At 44.4% G+C, this 16,053-nt stretch overlaps 1 protein-coding gene across 2 annotated transcripts in view; it reads left to right on the top strand.

The window, feature by feature from the left end:
* The window catches only part of SETX (senataxin), a 50,713-nt gene that overhangs the window by 5,944 nt on the left and 28,716 nt on the right, over nt 1–16,053 (top strand). The window contains exons 1-8 of one of the 2 annotated variants that reach the window (XM_056538393.1): nt 5,561–5,714; nt 6,447–6,627; nt 6,716–6,926; nt 13,068–13,177; nt 14,171–14,390; nt 14,484–14,603; nt 15,580–15,751; nt 15,837–15,930. In XM_056538393.1, the coding sequence (XP_056394368.1) occupies nt 6,448–6,627; nt 6,716–6,926; nt 13,068–13,177; nt 14,171–14,390; nt 14,484–14,603; nt 15,580–15,751; nt 15,837–15,930 (1,107 nt within the window). In that variant the 5' untranslated portion in view covers nt 5,561–5,714; nt 6,447. Of the gene's footprint in view, nt 1–5,560; nt 5,715–6,446; nt 6,628–6,715; nt 6,927–13,067; nt 13,178–14,170; nt 14,391–14,483; nt 14,604–15,579; nt 15,752–15,836; nt 15,931–16,053 lie in introns of those variants that run through there. The other variant, XM_056538394.1, reaches the window with a different exon arrangement.

The following is a 16,053-nucleotide window of genomic DNA, read 5'->3' as shown; positions in this document are numbered from 1 at the left end:
CGCAGACTGCTTCTGCTGCCCCCGGATAGCCGTTTACGGTGCCCCGTGTGGTCCGCTGACGATCACTTACCTGTCCTCGGGGCTCCGGCGCGTCCACTTCGGGATCCCCTGCATCGTCGGTGCTCTCCATCAACGTCATCACGTCAGCACGCCGTCCCGTCATCCAATAGGAGCGGCGTGCGTAAAGATGTGATGGCGACGACGGAGAGCGAGGATGCCACAGTGCAGAACAAAATATTTCCCCCTAAGTGCTAAATAAACACGATAATACAGCACAAAGTACAACTCCAGCAGCCCCAAATATTACAGTGCAGTACCAAATAACTCTCAGCCACACAAAACAAATCCAACAGAGCACAAAATACCTATCCAGCAACACAAAATAAATACTAAGACACCATATAAACGGACTTCTCCAACAGCAGTAAACAACCGGTAAGTGCGGCGTAATATACCCCTCCATCTTTTCTTGTAGCTCTGTGTTGTGCGAATCATCCGTTACTCTTATGTCTGACTAAATAACCGTCTGACTGTTACCATTTGGGGTTGTTTTTAAAGCACAAAATTGATTGGTATTTTAAAGTTTTCAATTTAATCCTGAATAGCTGGGTTACAGTTAGTAAAATGGGTAGAGGGAAAAGTGTCAGGGAGGCTGGTCCTGAATTGGCACACCCCAACAAGTTTGCCCGGTTGGCAGATGAGGGGGATGCCAAATGGATCTGGATGGGACAGTTAACTGTATATTGTAGATAACACTATAGAGGACAGTACACTGTTACAAATGGGTCTGGATAGGTTGGAGGTTTGGGCTGGGAAGTGACAGATTAGGTAATACTGATAAATGTAAGTTAATGCACATAGGGAGGAAAAATTCGGGCTAGGATTATTTATTAAATGGGAGAACACTTGGGACGACTGATATGGAAAAGGACTTGGGAGTCTTGGTTAAAAGTAAATTTAGCTGTAGTGACCAGTGTCGGGCAGCTGCTGCCAAGGCAAATAAAATCACAGGGGGCATCAATAGGGGCATAGATGCCCACGACAAGGAAATAATTCTACCGATGTACAAATCACTAGTCAGACCACACATGGAATACTGTGTACAGTACTGGTCAGACCACAGATAGAATACTGTGTACAGTACTGGTCAGACCACACATAGAATACTGTGTACAGTACTGGTCAGACCACACATGGAATACTGTGTACAGTACTGGTCAGACCACACATAGAATACTGTGTACAGTACTGGTCAGACCACACATGGAATACTGTGTACAGTACTGGTCAGACCACACATAGAATACTGTGTACAGTACTGGTCAGACCACACATAGAATACTGTGTACAGTACTGGTCAGACCACACATGGAATACTGTGTACAGTACTGGTCAGACCACACATGGAATACTGTGTACAGTACTGGTCAGATCACACATAGAATACTGTGTACAGTACTGGTCAGACCACACATGGAATACTGTGTACAGTACTGGTCAGACCACACATGGAATACTGTGTACAGTACTGGTCAGACCACACATAGAATACTGTGTACAGTACTAGTCAGACCACACATGGAATACTCTGTACAGTACTGGTCAGACCACACATGGAATACTGTGTACAGTACTGGTCAGACCACACATGGAATACTGTGTACAGTACTGGTCAGACCACAGATAGAATACTGTGTACAGTACTGGTCAGACCACACATAGAATACTGTGTACAGTACTGGTCAGACCACACATAGAATACTGTGTACAGTACTGGTCAGACCACACATAGAATACTGCGTACAGTACTGGTCAGACTACACATAGAATACTGCGTACAGTACTGGTCAGACCACACATAGAATACTGCATACAGTACTGGTCAGACCACACATAGAATACTGTGTACAGTACTGGTCAGACCACACATAGAATACTGCATACAGTACTGGTCAGACCACACATAGAATACTGTGTACAGTACTGGTCAGACCACACATAGAATACTGTGTACAGTACTGGTCAGACCACACATAGAATACTGCGTACAGTACTGGTCAGACCACACATAGAATACTGTGTACAGTACTGGTCAGACCACACATAAAATACTGTGTACAGTACTGGTCAGACCACACCTGGAATACTGTGTACAGTACTGGTCAGACCACACATAGAATACTGCGTACAGTACTGGTCAGACTACACATAGAATACTGTGTACAGTACTGGTCAGACCACACATAGAATACTGCGTACAGTACTGGTCAGACTACACATAGAATACTGCGTACAGTCCTGGTCAGACCACACATAGAATACTGTGTACAGTACTGGTCAGACCACACATAGAATACTGTGTACAGTACTGGTCAGACCACACATGGAATACTGTGTACAGTACTGGTCAGACCACACATAGAATACTGTGTACAGTACTGGGCACCAGTGTACAAGAAAGATATAGTGGAGCTGGAGAGGGTTCAAAGACGGGCAACCAGGGTAATACGGGGAATGGGAGGACTACAGTACCCAGAAAGATTATCAGAATTAGGGTTATTTAGTTTATAAAAAAAAGAAGGCTTAGGGGCGACCTAATAACTATGTATAAATATATCAGGGGCCGTACAGAGATCTCTCCATGATCTATTTATACCCAGGACTGTATCTATAACAAGGAGGAGACCTAATAATATATATAATATATCAGGACAGTACAGAGATCTCTCCATGATCTATTTATACCCAGGACTGTATCTATAACAAGGGGGTGACCTAATAATATATATAATATATCAGGACAGTACAGAGATCTCTCCATGATCTATTTATACCCAGGACTGTATATATAACAAGGGGGTGACCTAATAATATATATAATATATCAGGACAGTACAGAGATCTCTCCATGATCTATTTATACCCAGGACTGTATATATAACAAGGGGGCATCCTCTACGTCTACAGGAAAGAAGGTTTCTACACCAGCACAGACGGGGGTTCTTTACTGTAAGAGCAGTGAGACTGTGGAATTCTCTCCCGGAGGAGGTGTCATGGTGAACTCTGTAAAAGAATATAAAAGGGTCTGGATGCATTTTTGGAGAATAATAACATTACAGTTTATGTATAATAGATTTATTGGGACAGAACGTGGATCCAGGGATTTATTCTGATATTTGGAGTCGTGAAGGAATTTTTACCTCTAGTATGAGGGTTTTTTGCCTCCTCTGGATCAATAGGGACTCATTAGGGAAATAAGTTGAACTTGATGGACTCTGGGCTTTTTTCAACCTTATAAACTATGTTACTATGTTACTAGAGGCCGGTGTTCAGGCAGCATCACAGGTAGTGTCACTAGAGGCCGTTGTTCAGGCAGCATCACAGGTAGTGTCACTAGAGGCCGTTGTTCAGGCAGCATCACAGGTAGTGTCACTAGAGGTCGGTGTTCAGGCAGTATCACAGGTAGTGTCACTAGAGGCCGGTGTTCAGGCAGTATCACAGGTAGTGTCACTAGAGGCCGGTGTTCATGCAGTATCACAGGTAGTGTCACTAGAGGCCGGTGTTCAGGCAGCATCACAGGTAGTATCACTAGAGGCCGGTGTTCAGGCAGTATCACAGGTAGTGTCACTAGAGGCCGGTGTTCAGGCAGCATCACAGGTAGTGTCACTAGAGACCGGTGTTCAGGCAGCATCACAGGTAGTGTCACTAGAGGTCAGTGTTCAGGCAGCATCACAGGTAGTGTCACTAGAGGCTGGTGTTCAGGCAGCATCACAAGTAGTGTCACTAGAGGCCGCTGTTCATCCAAGGACACCTGGAGGTGGTAAGCCAGAGATGTCCTAGCACACTTGGTCACCATCTCCCCCACATGTTCTGCAGCAGCTTTGTATATGAGGTTCTTCAGCAGATAAGGTGGGTATTATTATGCCCTGCAGCAGCTAAGGTGTGTATATGAGGTTCTGCAGCAGCTGAGTTGTGTATTGTGATTTTCTGCAGCAGCCGAGGTGTGCACAGTAAGATTCTTCAGCAGCTGATGTATGTATTGTGATGTTCTGCAGCAGCTGAGGTGTATACATTTAGGTTCTTCAGCACATAAGGGGTGTACAGTGAGGTTCTGCAGCAGCTAAGTTGTAAGCATTGAGGTTCTGCAGCTGCTGATGTGTATATTAGGTTCTGCAGCAGCTAAAGGTGTATACATTGAGGTTCTGCAGAAGCTGAGGTGTATACACTGAGGTTCTGCAGCAGCTGAGGTGTATACATTGAGGTTCTGCAGCTGCTCAGGTGTGTGTTGTGATGTTCTGCAGCAGCTGAGGTGTATACACTGAGGTTCTGCAACAGCTGAGGTGTATACATTGAGGTTCTGCAGCAGCTGAGGTGTGTGTTGTGATGTTCTGCAGCAGCTGAGGTGTATACATTGAGGTTTCTGCAGCAGCTGAGGTGTGTGTTGTGATGTTCTGCAGCAGCTGAGGTGTGTGTTGTGATGTTCTGCAGCAGCTGAGGTGTATACATTGAGGTTTCTGCAGCTGCTCAGGTGTATGTTGTGATGTTCTGCAGCTGCTCAGGTGTGTGTTGTGATGTTCTGTAGCATCTGAGGTGTGTGTTGTGATGTTCTGTAGCATCTGAGGTGTGTGTTGTGATGTTCTGCAGCAGCTGAGGTGTATACATTGAGGTTCTGCAGCAGCTGAGGTGTATTCAATAAGGTTCTGCAGCACATACGGTATATACATTGAGGTTCTGCAGCATATACAGTGTACATTTTGGTTCTGCAGCAGCTGAGGTGTATATTAGGTTCTGCAGCAGCTGATGTGTATACATTTAGGTTCTGCAGCAGCTGAGGTGTATACACTGAGGTTCTGCAGCAGCTGAGGTGTATACACTGAGGTTCTGCAGCTGCTCAGGTGTGTGTTGTGATGTTCTGCAGCAGCTGAGGTGTATACATTGAGGTTTCTGCAGCTGCTCAGGTGTGTGTTGTGAGGTTCTGCAGCAGCTGAGGTGTGTGTTGTGATGTTCTGCAGCAGCTGAGGTGTATACATTGAGGTTTCTGCAGCTGCTCAGGTGTGTGTTGTGAGGTTCTGCAGCAGCTGAGGTGTATACATTGAGGTTTCTGCAGCTGCTCAGGTGTGTGTTGTGATGTTCTGCAGCAGCTGAGGTGTATACATTGAGGTTTCTGCAGCTGCTCAGGTGTGTGTTGTGAGGTTCTGCAGCAGCTGAGGTGTGTGTTGTGATGTTCTGCAGCAGCTGAGGTGTATACATTGAGGTTTCTGTAGCTGCTCAGGTGTGTGTTGTGAGGTTCTGCAGCAGCTGAGGTGTATACATTGAGGTTTCTGCAGCTGCTCAGGTGTGTGTTGTGATGTTCTGCAGCAGCTGAGGTGTATAATGCACATGAGGACATTTCTTCCTTTATTACAGGTCAGGTTATCCGGGGCTGCTGCACTCTGATAACCTCATAATGCTCCTCTTTATTAAGCTGTCAGCCATTATGCTGTGGGCGGGGAGGTCCGGGCACCATGTGTGCAGTAAACATCAGCGGGGCGGCCGGACGTCACTTCCGGGGAGGGGGGGAGGCGTGCTATTTATGGCCGGCGGGCTGCGCGCCTAGACGGGAGCGGCTGTGACGTGAGGCCGGGGATTGGGGCAGGGTTGTAGGCCTCAGCTATAACGCGGCCGGGCTGGAGCCATGGAGGAGGCGGGCTGACGGTGTGAATACAGGGCACCAGGTGAGAAGGAGGACTGGGAGGATGCCTGGGGTTATGGCTCCACCATCTGACGTCACTAGTGTTAGTTATAGCCCATGCATGTTATTATATACAGTATATTATACCTCAGTATGCTGCTTTGGCAACTTCATAAAGTTGTTATAAAGTTTGTTGGAACGCTAAGCAAGTTAACCTGTGTTTGGCGTATTTTACGCTTTGGCGCTAGAAAATGGTGGAGAGACTGAATGCTAGTGGTAGAAGCTACAATCGTCTCCATGGTGACTGATGGACCCTCATTAACTTGGATGCCGACACAAATGGCGGCAACTGTGCCACCTCGTGTGCGTTGGTGTCTCGCTGCTGGCATGTGGTAAATATACCGCACACTGTCGCAAGTGATGCCTCGTACCAGTGTTTACCAAGCTATGTGCTTCCAGCTGCTGCAAAACTACAACACCCAGCATGCCCAGACAGACAACCGGGCATCTGGAAGTTGTAGTTTTGCAACAGCTGGAGGCACACTGCTTGGGAAACCTTGCTCCATTCGCTATCAATGGTTAAAGATTTTGCGTTCCTACTTTAGATATCCCCGTATTGGTCGCTTGTGGTTCCTAGGAGGGAGTCTGCGCTTATGTCCCCCCTACAGCTATAATAAGAGACCCCTGACTGGTGTGTGTGTGTTTTATTTCAATTTTTAAGAACTTTAATTTAATTAATTTTTATTTATTTTTTTATTTTTTTTGATACCTATAGGATGAGCACGTGTCGCTGGTGCACACCAGGTGGTTCTGCTTCCACAGAATTACTAAAGAGCTATGCCGCCAAGGAACTCCGCAGCGATGACCTCCTCGGAGCCGACGATGACCTTTCCTTCTGTATGGAATGCGTGCTGGAGTACCACAGAGTCCGAGATGAGGCCCCACAGCTTCACAAGGTAACACTTTAATATTTTTTATCCATTATAATGCTCATATATTTTTTTCTGTATATTCACAATTTTTTTTACATTTGCATTTACATAGGCTCTGTGGAACATGGAGCGATCGCGGATCGCCACTCAGCTGGAGAAAGCCATGCAAGAAGAGATAGACGAAGACGACGAGCTGTTTTTGGTGGAAGAGGATGGGGAGAAGCAGCTTTTCGGGTACACCGGGCCCAACTTCGAGAGCAGCGTACGGGTCCCCCTTTTGGAAATCCTCAAGTATCCGTACCTGCTGCTCGACAAGCATATTGGTAAGTACATGGTGAAAAAGTGTGAATATTCCCGACTTAAAATTTTATATTTTGTAGGAAACTATTGTGTTCCTGATTGGAAACCTCATAAGTTCCCCGCTTCTTCTAGTTTTTGACCCTTCTAAAACCACAAGATCTCTGCAGAAGAAACCTCAAGATTAATAGCCTTAAGTATGATTGATCCTGCAGCTTTTTGGGTACACCGGGCCCCACTTTGAGAGCAGCCTACGGGCCCCTCTCCTGGAAAGCGTATTAGTACATGCCAAGAAAGTGTAAATATTCTCGGCTTTGGATGTATATTTCGTAGGAAACTATTGTGGTCTTCATTGGAAACGTATAATAAGATCCCCACCCAATTTAAAGTTTTGGACACTTCTAAGACCACCCTAAGTCAAAAGAGGAGATCACCGCAAAAGACGCTGCAATAAAGTGTCAAAATATTTAAGATTGTTGCCTTGACTACGATGGATCTTACAACTCTTTGGGTACATCGGGCCCATTTAATGGGTCCTCCTTCTGGAAATCCTCAAGTATCCATACCAAGATTAGTTGCCTTGACTATCAAGGATTCTACAACTTTTTGGGTACACTAGGCCCAGCCATGAGAGCAGCATATGGGTCTACTGGATATCCTCAAATATCAGTACCTGCTGCTCTGCGAGTATATTCTGAGAAAGCGTGAATATTCTCGGCTTTGGATTTAGATTTTGTTGTTTGTGGTACTGATGGAAATGTCATATGATAAGATCCCCATCCCCTTCTATAGTTGTGGACGCTTCTAAGACCACCCTTAGCCCAAAGAGCAGATCGTTGCAGAAGACCCTGCAAAAAAGTATCAAAATAATCAAGATAAGTAGCATTAACTACAATAGAGCCTACAACTTTTTGGGTACATTGGGCCCCATGTTGAGAGCAGCATACAGGTCCCTCTCCTGGAAATCCCACAAGTATCCGTACCTGCTGCTCGACAGATCCATTAGTAAGTATTTGCCGAGAGAGAGTGAATATTCCTGGCTTTGGATTCAGATTTTGTAGGAAACTATCGCAGTCCTGGTTGGAAATGTCGTATAAGGAGATTATTCACACACCCACCCCCTTCTATAGTTGTGGACTCATCTTCTAAGACAACTCTTAGTCCAAAAAGCAGATCACTTCAGAAGATATCTCAAAGTGTCAAAATAATCACAATTAGTAGCCTAGACTATGGTTGATCCCTAAAATTCTTTTAGGGTACACCTGGCCCAACTTTGAGAGCAGCGTACTTGTCCCTGGTAATTCTCAAGTCCTGCTGTCGACAAGTGTATTAGTAAGTACACCCTTGGCCAGAAGAGCAGATCACTGCAGAAGACACTGCAACAAAATGTCAAAATAATCAACATTAGTAGCCTTGACTACAATGGATCCTGCAACTTTTTGTGAGGTTTTTCTAAAAGTCCAAAGCGACTTTTTGTGTATTAGAAGTTTGTTCTGAAGCTGTAACTCTGCAACATGGAGGATCCAAAGCTTACCCTGTTTACATCCTCATCTAAGTCTACAAAGCTTATGCTGGAACATAGGGGTTGGAGGGGGTACAGTGGCTGCCAGCCATTTGGCACATGATGCCGACTATAAAGTATTCCCATTAACATGATGATCCTTGACCAACATGTAAATCTGCACAAACCAGAGAACCTACAACCTTCATGCAGATGTTGCCATGATATTATTCAAGGCCAGAACCTCAATGCTGCTAACCACTGAGCCACGGTGCTTCCCACAGCCGTTTCTTCTCATCCTCGAGGAAGAAAAGCCTTGATCAAGTAGTTCTCTTGACTCTTGGAGGATTAGATTATAATGAATTGTATTGAAGTCCTCAGTGACCTGACAGATTCTTGGCGTTGACTAGTTTTATGGAGAAGAACCCACAATGACCCAAACATACGGATTTACAGAGGTCGGGGGTTGGCATGACTAGCCTTCACCTTTTTGGCCTCCTGGGCTGTTCAGTCTTTGGCATTGCCGGCCAATAGGATATAATCTTGTTACTTTTGGTTGTGGTTTGTTACGTTTTTCTTGCTGCTGTTCAGTGTTTATCTTGAGGATGACAGATTTGGCGTTGATGTTGAACGCGCCTGTTGTGTAATACCTCTCGCAGTTTCCCAGCAAAAGATATTTAGGATTTGTGTCTGTTTGTAACAATGTGGTATTTGTTTCCATGAGCTGAGAATCTCATGAATGTTTTGTTTGCGGTTATTCTTTGCTGATTATTGTTCGTCCTTGACTCCAGAGCACTCTAAAGTTATTTGCTTTAGTTGTCATCTTTGTCTTCCTCCTATGCAGTTTTTTCTTTTTTTTTTTCTTATGTTACGGTAAATTTCGATTCAATATCGTACTATGAGTTTAGACCTTCTGTGCAAGTTTGTGTATGTAGCCCCAGTGTATGAGAAGACATGACTTCCTAGTACTTTTAATCTAGAGTAGATGCATAGAAAATAGGATTGTGCTTCTGTTGCATTGTGGTCCACGTGTAGTTAGAGGCTGCCATGGGTCTGGCTTCCAAGAACCTGGACAAACTGTATTTTCCACAAGATTATGTGACTAGCTGCTGACTGGGAACAGTAGCGGCTGGCTCATAGTATGGGGATCCTTATTTTAAATGGCCTTAATGGGCTAACCCCTTCGAAGCGTCCTGCTTAGTGACTAAAGGGGCTTCCTGTGTTTTTTTTTTTTTTTTTTTTTGGTTGGGGTAAATGAGCTGAGCCTGCTTAAAACTCCATCTTGCCAAGATTAACTGCTTGAGACCTAAACTAAAGACCTATGGGTAAAACTAAGCCATATGGTCCTTTGGGCAGCAGCCAGCTTTGATATGTGATACATATGCACGCTTGGATTGGCATGTGTGCGTGTATGTAAATGTGGTCATGGTAGAAAGTCACTGTCAGACACCTCCTGAAGTCAGCGGGTTCAGTTGACTTTGTTCATGACCAGCTTAAGGGTGTTTAATGTTTTTGAAGCCCATCAGCTCTGTATGCAAGGGAAATAATTAACAATGTACCACAAGGTCTCTGAAATGTTTTTTTTATTTTTTATTTTTTAGATTTTAAAATTCTTTGGGACACAAGTTGCTTTTTTGTTGCAGAGAAACATTTTGAGGGTGGTGGAAAGTTGTTTTTATATGGAGTAGTTCCTTTTTAAGGCACTTCTGAAGGATTTCATTCTGGTGGTCATCGGTCAGTCTGGCCTCAGGAGTGGTGTGATTGGGCTCCTAGACTGGACACTATTTTGTCCACCACTTTGAAAGTTGGCCATAGAGTCAATCTGGTCAATGTATCAAGATGATGGTTGTCAAGTTTAGTCGATTTGGACAAATAATTCTGTTGGGTTTAGATTAGAGATGAGCGAAGTTACAGAGATTTGATTAGTCACAAACCTCGTGGCTCGGCGGTTGCTGACTTTAGCCTGCATAAATTAGTTCAGCTTTCTGGTGGGCTGGAAAAGGTGGATACAGTCTTAGGAGAGTCTCCATCGCACCTGAAAGCTGAACTAATTTATGCAGGCTAAAGTCAGCAACCAACTGCCGAGCCGCGAGGTTCTTGACGAATCGAATTTCTGTAACTTCGCTCATCTCTAGTTTAGATGTCACGGTGGACATTGATGCGGCTGTAGAAGGTTTTCCTGGAGCTTGAGAATTTTGTTTTTGCACGTCATATCCTTTTATGAGATTATAAGCAATGAATATCAAATTGTCTATAAATTTTAGCGGAGCTTATGAGAACTGGAGGCCTCGAAAAGGGGAAAAAAGGTTGTCAGATTTCGCCAAAATATCTAATAGAAAATTCAGGTTGATGCATAAAATATTCTTTTAAATTGGAAATGGTTTGGTGTCCTGTTCTGAGTGCAGTAATGGAGATATCAAGTTTCCAAGGCTCCTTTTTTTAAGGTTTTGGCTCTGATATTGCTGGTATAATAATGATTGGATGACCTTATTGTATTTACTAGAAGGTGTCTTGAGATTGTTTGATGGTAAAATAGGGCTTGGTCAAACAAAATAGGTTGAAACTGGAATTTGTTTGCCAAAATTTTACCAAAATGATTATTGGGATTGTTGCTCACGTAGTGGTAAAGCTTGAAAGAATGTGTTGTGAAAATAGGGAAGTGATCTGGTAGAGCTGGAATACAAAAGCAAAAACGAAAGTAGAAGATCTGGCCATGTTCTCATTTGCTTCGGAGCTCCGTCACAGAGCCCGCTCCAGTGACAAACAACGGACCTGGATGATCCCCTGCACAATGGGTCCTATTGACTTGGAATGGGGTCTGCCATGTTTCCTTCTGGGGTCCGTTGTTTTGCAGAAGTTGAGAATGAATAAACCTGCATTTTTTTTTTTTTTTTGTTTCCCTTCCCTTAACTCCTGCCATTCGAGCGGACTTAGTAAACGGATCTCAACGCTGATGTGATCCTGGCCTAAGTCGAGACAATAAGACTGAATTCATGAAGACTGTATAGGACTAGGAAGGGTTTATGGCTGTATTAGGGTAGGATCACACTATGTTCCTGCACCTGTTAATCATATCCATTGGCGTCGAAAAACGGGATGCTGACGTATACTGTTAACGGGAGCAACTGACCTCATTCACTGCTATGGCTGATCGGAGTCGCCTATTTCGACCGCCCCGTATGAGTCTTTTTGAAATGGCAGATACATCCCGCACGGAGCCTTAGAAGTAAACTGGGTCCGCTGCTCCATTAATAGCATACATAAGCGTCTGGTTTTCGGCGGGATGCCGACTGGTCTGATTAACGGGGACAGGAACGCAATGTAAACCGAGCCTTAATGGACTTTGGTTGACTAAAGCATAGACCTTTTAAAGTCTTAATTTTGGACTAGTATCTGGCAAAGGAAGATATCCAGGTGACCAGTCATAGGATCTATTGTCCGGTTTGGACCTCTTTTGGTCATTCATGCATGATCCTGACTAGTTGTTTACAAGTAAGAGCTGGTTCTTGTGACCCGATGATGATCTGTTGGGATGTTGGTTTATGGATGGGTCATCCATGAAGTAGATTCATCTCCAAACATTTATTGCCAGCTGAAAACCCATTGATGTTGACAAACCATATACGAGTTATTGGCCAACGACGTTAGTGTCGTAGGGAAGAAAGCCTGCTGTGTTTGACAAAAGGTCAATGGGTTCCAAATATATTTTTTTGCAAGCTGTACTTTGTACGGTTTTATCCACCTGTTCACATTTCATTGAAAAACTGTGTAGACGCTGCCTAATTTAACTCTGTTGTATAACTTGAGACTTGGTACTGTTGTGTATTCGATGCCATAGAACAGTTTTTTTTTTCCTACCAGTGTGCTTTCAGGTGTTGCAAAACTACAACTCCCAGCATGCCGGGACAGCCGTTGCCACAAGTGTTTCCACTTTGTGGACCAATATGGAGATCCCCTGCTACAAGATGCCCATAATGCATTGTTTTTTTGCTAATTGGAGAACCAGCAGTTTTATATGCAGCTTTTAGTTGTGACTGGAGAACAGAACATTAAGAAATACCGGATCGGTACAGGATTAATAAAACTGAGTGTAAGAAAAGTGAAAATCCTGTTTACAGGATAATATTAAATGGGCACTGTCACAAAGACAAAACTTTTTTACATGTTTGTAGCGACATGTCAAATGTTCTGAGTGCTTGGACCTCCGCCAATGACACGTGCGATCTGGGAGAAGAGTATAATAAGCGAGACAAACTTAGTGTACGTCTGGGATTGTCAGCTGAGCTTAGCAGATGTTTTTGATTTTATGGGAGATCAGTCCAATTGTTGTTCCCTCTTTTTCAGTATCGCGGAAAACAGTTGTTACCGTAGAACAATGTGTTCCTGCCCCAAACAAAACTACAACTCCCATCATGCCTTGACAGCCTTATGGTCTTGGTTTGATGCAAGACTACAACAGCTGAAGAGCCACAGTGCTGTCAGGGCATGATGGGAGTAGTAGTTTAGCAACAGTAGAGTCCCTTTTTGGGGATCTCTGGTCTATAGTGTCACATGGCACCTTTTAAGAGTGAAGTGTGGTGTTATCTAGTTTGGCACGGTTTGCAGTACATAGCAGATGATAACATGACCTTTGTTTTCTTGATTCGTGTTATTTCATGTTTATCAGGTGAACTCTGCATTGGTGCCTTATGCAAGATGGAGCACGTAAACAACCCCTTCCAAGTATACGAGAAGCTGCCAGGAATCTATCTCCTCCTCGTCCATCCCAATGAGAGTGTGAGGTTTTTCTTCTTCCTTCCCTATCTTCTCCTACACCTGCCTCAGCTCTGTCTACTCTACTATTCCTACTTTTTAAGGCTATGTTCACACAGCAGAAAATTTGCGGAATTCCTGCCTGGAAAACACGGACTGACATTTTGCAAATTAACATGTTCTGTTGGTGCTAGGACTGCTCAGAAAGTCGCCATCTCCATAGACTGCAATGCACTTCCCAACAGAATCTGCACAAACAATGGGCATGTTCATTGTTTCTGCGGTCGTTGTGTACATGGTGCAGCAGAACCCCATTGAAATCAATGAGACTTTTCTGCAGCGGAATGTTTCTGTGGAACTCTCGCTCGGAAATTCCACCATTTGAACATAGCTTTATATCTTTGGAATGTGTTTTTAGTTTATCATGAGCATGTTTTGCTTTTTTAAAACATTTTAAAGGAAACCTATCATCGTGGTGGTCCACAGTGGCTCCCTTCTGCTCCACAGGCCTCCTTGTTTAAAGGGGTACTCCGCCCCTAGACAACTTACCTCCTGTCCAAAGGATAGGGGATAAGATGTCTGATCACGGGGGTCCCACCACTGGAATCCCCCGCGGTCTCTCTGCCGCACCCAGCATCGGAAGCTTGTGACGCCACAGTTACACGAAGTACGCTCCGTGCACTGGATGACTGCGGTGCCGCAGCAGAGGTTACAGAGGTCCCCAGTGGCGGGACCTCCGCGATCAGACGTCTTATCCCTTATTCTTTGGATAGGGGGATAAGATTTCTAGGGGTGGAGTACCCTTTTAAGTATAGGGGTAGACCTATTAATCAAGGCCAGTGGGGCATGCAGAAGCAACCACGGACTGCTTTGAAGACGTGGTTCAGGCAGCATGAAAGTGATGACTGGTTTCCTTTTTTAGTAGAATTTTTTTTTTTAACAAAATTTATAAAAAAAAAAAAAATTTCCAGCTCCTCATCAAAGAATCTAAACACTTCACTTCCATATCTCCTTCAGATTCGACGCTGGGCTATTTTGACGGCGAGGGCTCAGGGTAAGGTTGACCGGGACGACTATTACGACCTTCAGGAAGTTTTCACCTGCCTGTTTAAGGTCATCGAGCTCGGGCTGTTCGAAAATCCCGACATTTACAGCTATACCGAGCTAGAAGATGGAAAGCTCATCCTCCTGCCCGCTCACTTGTATGACACCTCGAATTATAAGAACTACTGGCTAGGTAAGTGCGCCCTTAAATAGTTGAGGCTTCCGCTGCATGTGCATTTAAATGTGCATTATGTGTATACCCACTTGTGTTTTATTTGTATTCCAGGAGTCTGCATGCTACTGACTGTTCTGGAGGAAGAGGCCATGGACTCCTTGTTGCTTGGACCGGACAAAGAGAATGACTTCATGCAGTCCATCCTTACTGTTATGGAAAAGCAAACAGATGGTAGGTACCGTGTTTTGTATCTAATCTAATACAGTGTTAGCCAATCACCTGTTGCAAAACTACAACTCCAAGCCAAAGGGGTTGTACAGCTGCCACAGCAACTGTGCCACCACGGGTGCGTTGGCGTCTCACCACAGGTATGTGGTAAATCTACCACGTGGTGTAGCAAATGATGGTTCCAGGACTCTCCATAGCATTGTGTCCCAACCAGCGTGCCTCCAGCTGTTGCCAAACTACAACTCCTAGCATGCCCGGACAGCCTTTGGCTGTCCGGACATGCTAGGAGTTGAAGTTTGGCAATAACTAGAGGCACGCTGGTTGGGAAACACTGCTTCATACGTTCCCAGTGTTTACCGATAGAAGTGGTTTGGCGCATATTTCTGCTACAAATATCCTCATGTTGGTCGCTCATGGTCACTAGGAGAGAGTCGAGAAGGGTTGCACCAAATGCGCTTAGTTATGTCCAGGCAAGCTGGGAGTTGTAGTTTTGCAACAGCTGGAGGCACATTGCTTGGGAAACATCTAATACATTGCAGTCAGACTGTTAGGCTATGTTCACATGGACGGACATTCCGTACGTTTGAAAGTTCCAGCGGTGCATGGACTGCTCGGAAATGTGCCATCTCATAGACAGCAATGCATTTCTGAGCGGAATCCGCAGGATGAATAGACATGACTACTGTTTCTGTGGACGCCATGTTTAGCATGTTAGCGTTACCTTCACATGGTGGCATTTCCAAGCCGAATTCCGCTGTAAAATTCCGCTGCAGCAGAGTCCCATTGATTGTTTCTGCAGCGGAATTTTACAGCGGAATTCGGCTTGGAAATTCCGCCATGTGAACGTAACCCTAACGTGTTAAACAATGGTTTGACCTGCACATCCACCACTGAAGACTATTTTCCAGTTTCTGTTTTACTAGATTGGGCATCACTATTACATTGGCTTACCTAGAAAGTGTCAATCATGTTCTTGTAGATGAAAGCACAAATCCCTTCTGGCCTGCACTCCATTGCTTCATGATGATCCTCGATCGCCTGGGATCCAAGATCTGGGGACAACTCATCGACCCCATCCAAGCCTTCCAGACAATCATCAATAGCCCAAGCTATACCCACGAGATCGAGAGCATACGAAGAAGTTGTCAAAGGTCTTATTCTTAATTTTTTTTCCGATACAGTAACTTATAGGAGATAATAAATAAATATATAATCTATGTCTCTTTCCCCAACAAGGGTGGCCAAGAATGAGCTTGATCCTGATGACGGCGATGATTTGGTTTCGTGTAGTCAGATTGTGTATAATTTCAACACCGAAAAGCCAAAAAAAGTAAGAAAAATTCAGCTTTTTATTAGTCAAACATGATTTCTTCATTCACTCGACTGTACTGCGCTAACATGATCTCAATGGATTTGGTATTTAGAGAAGTGCTCCGGTTTAGTAAAAATGGTC

The sequence above is a fragment of the Hyla sarda genome, chromosome 9, assembly GCF_029499605.1.
Source record: "Hyla sarda isolate aHylSar1 chromosome 9, aHylSar1.hap1, whole genome shotgun sequence".
Classification (NCBI taxonomy): Eukaryota; Metazoa; Chordata; class Amphibia; order Anura; family Hylidae; genus Hyla; species Hyla sarda.
The sequence above is the reverse complement of the archived record's forward strand: the minus strand, read 5'-3'. Positions and strand labels throughout refer to the sequence as shown.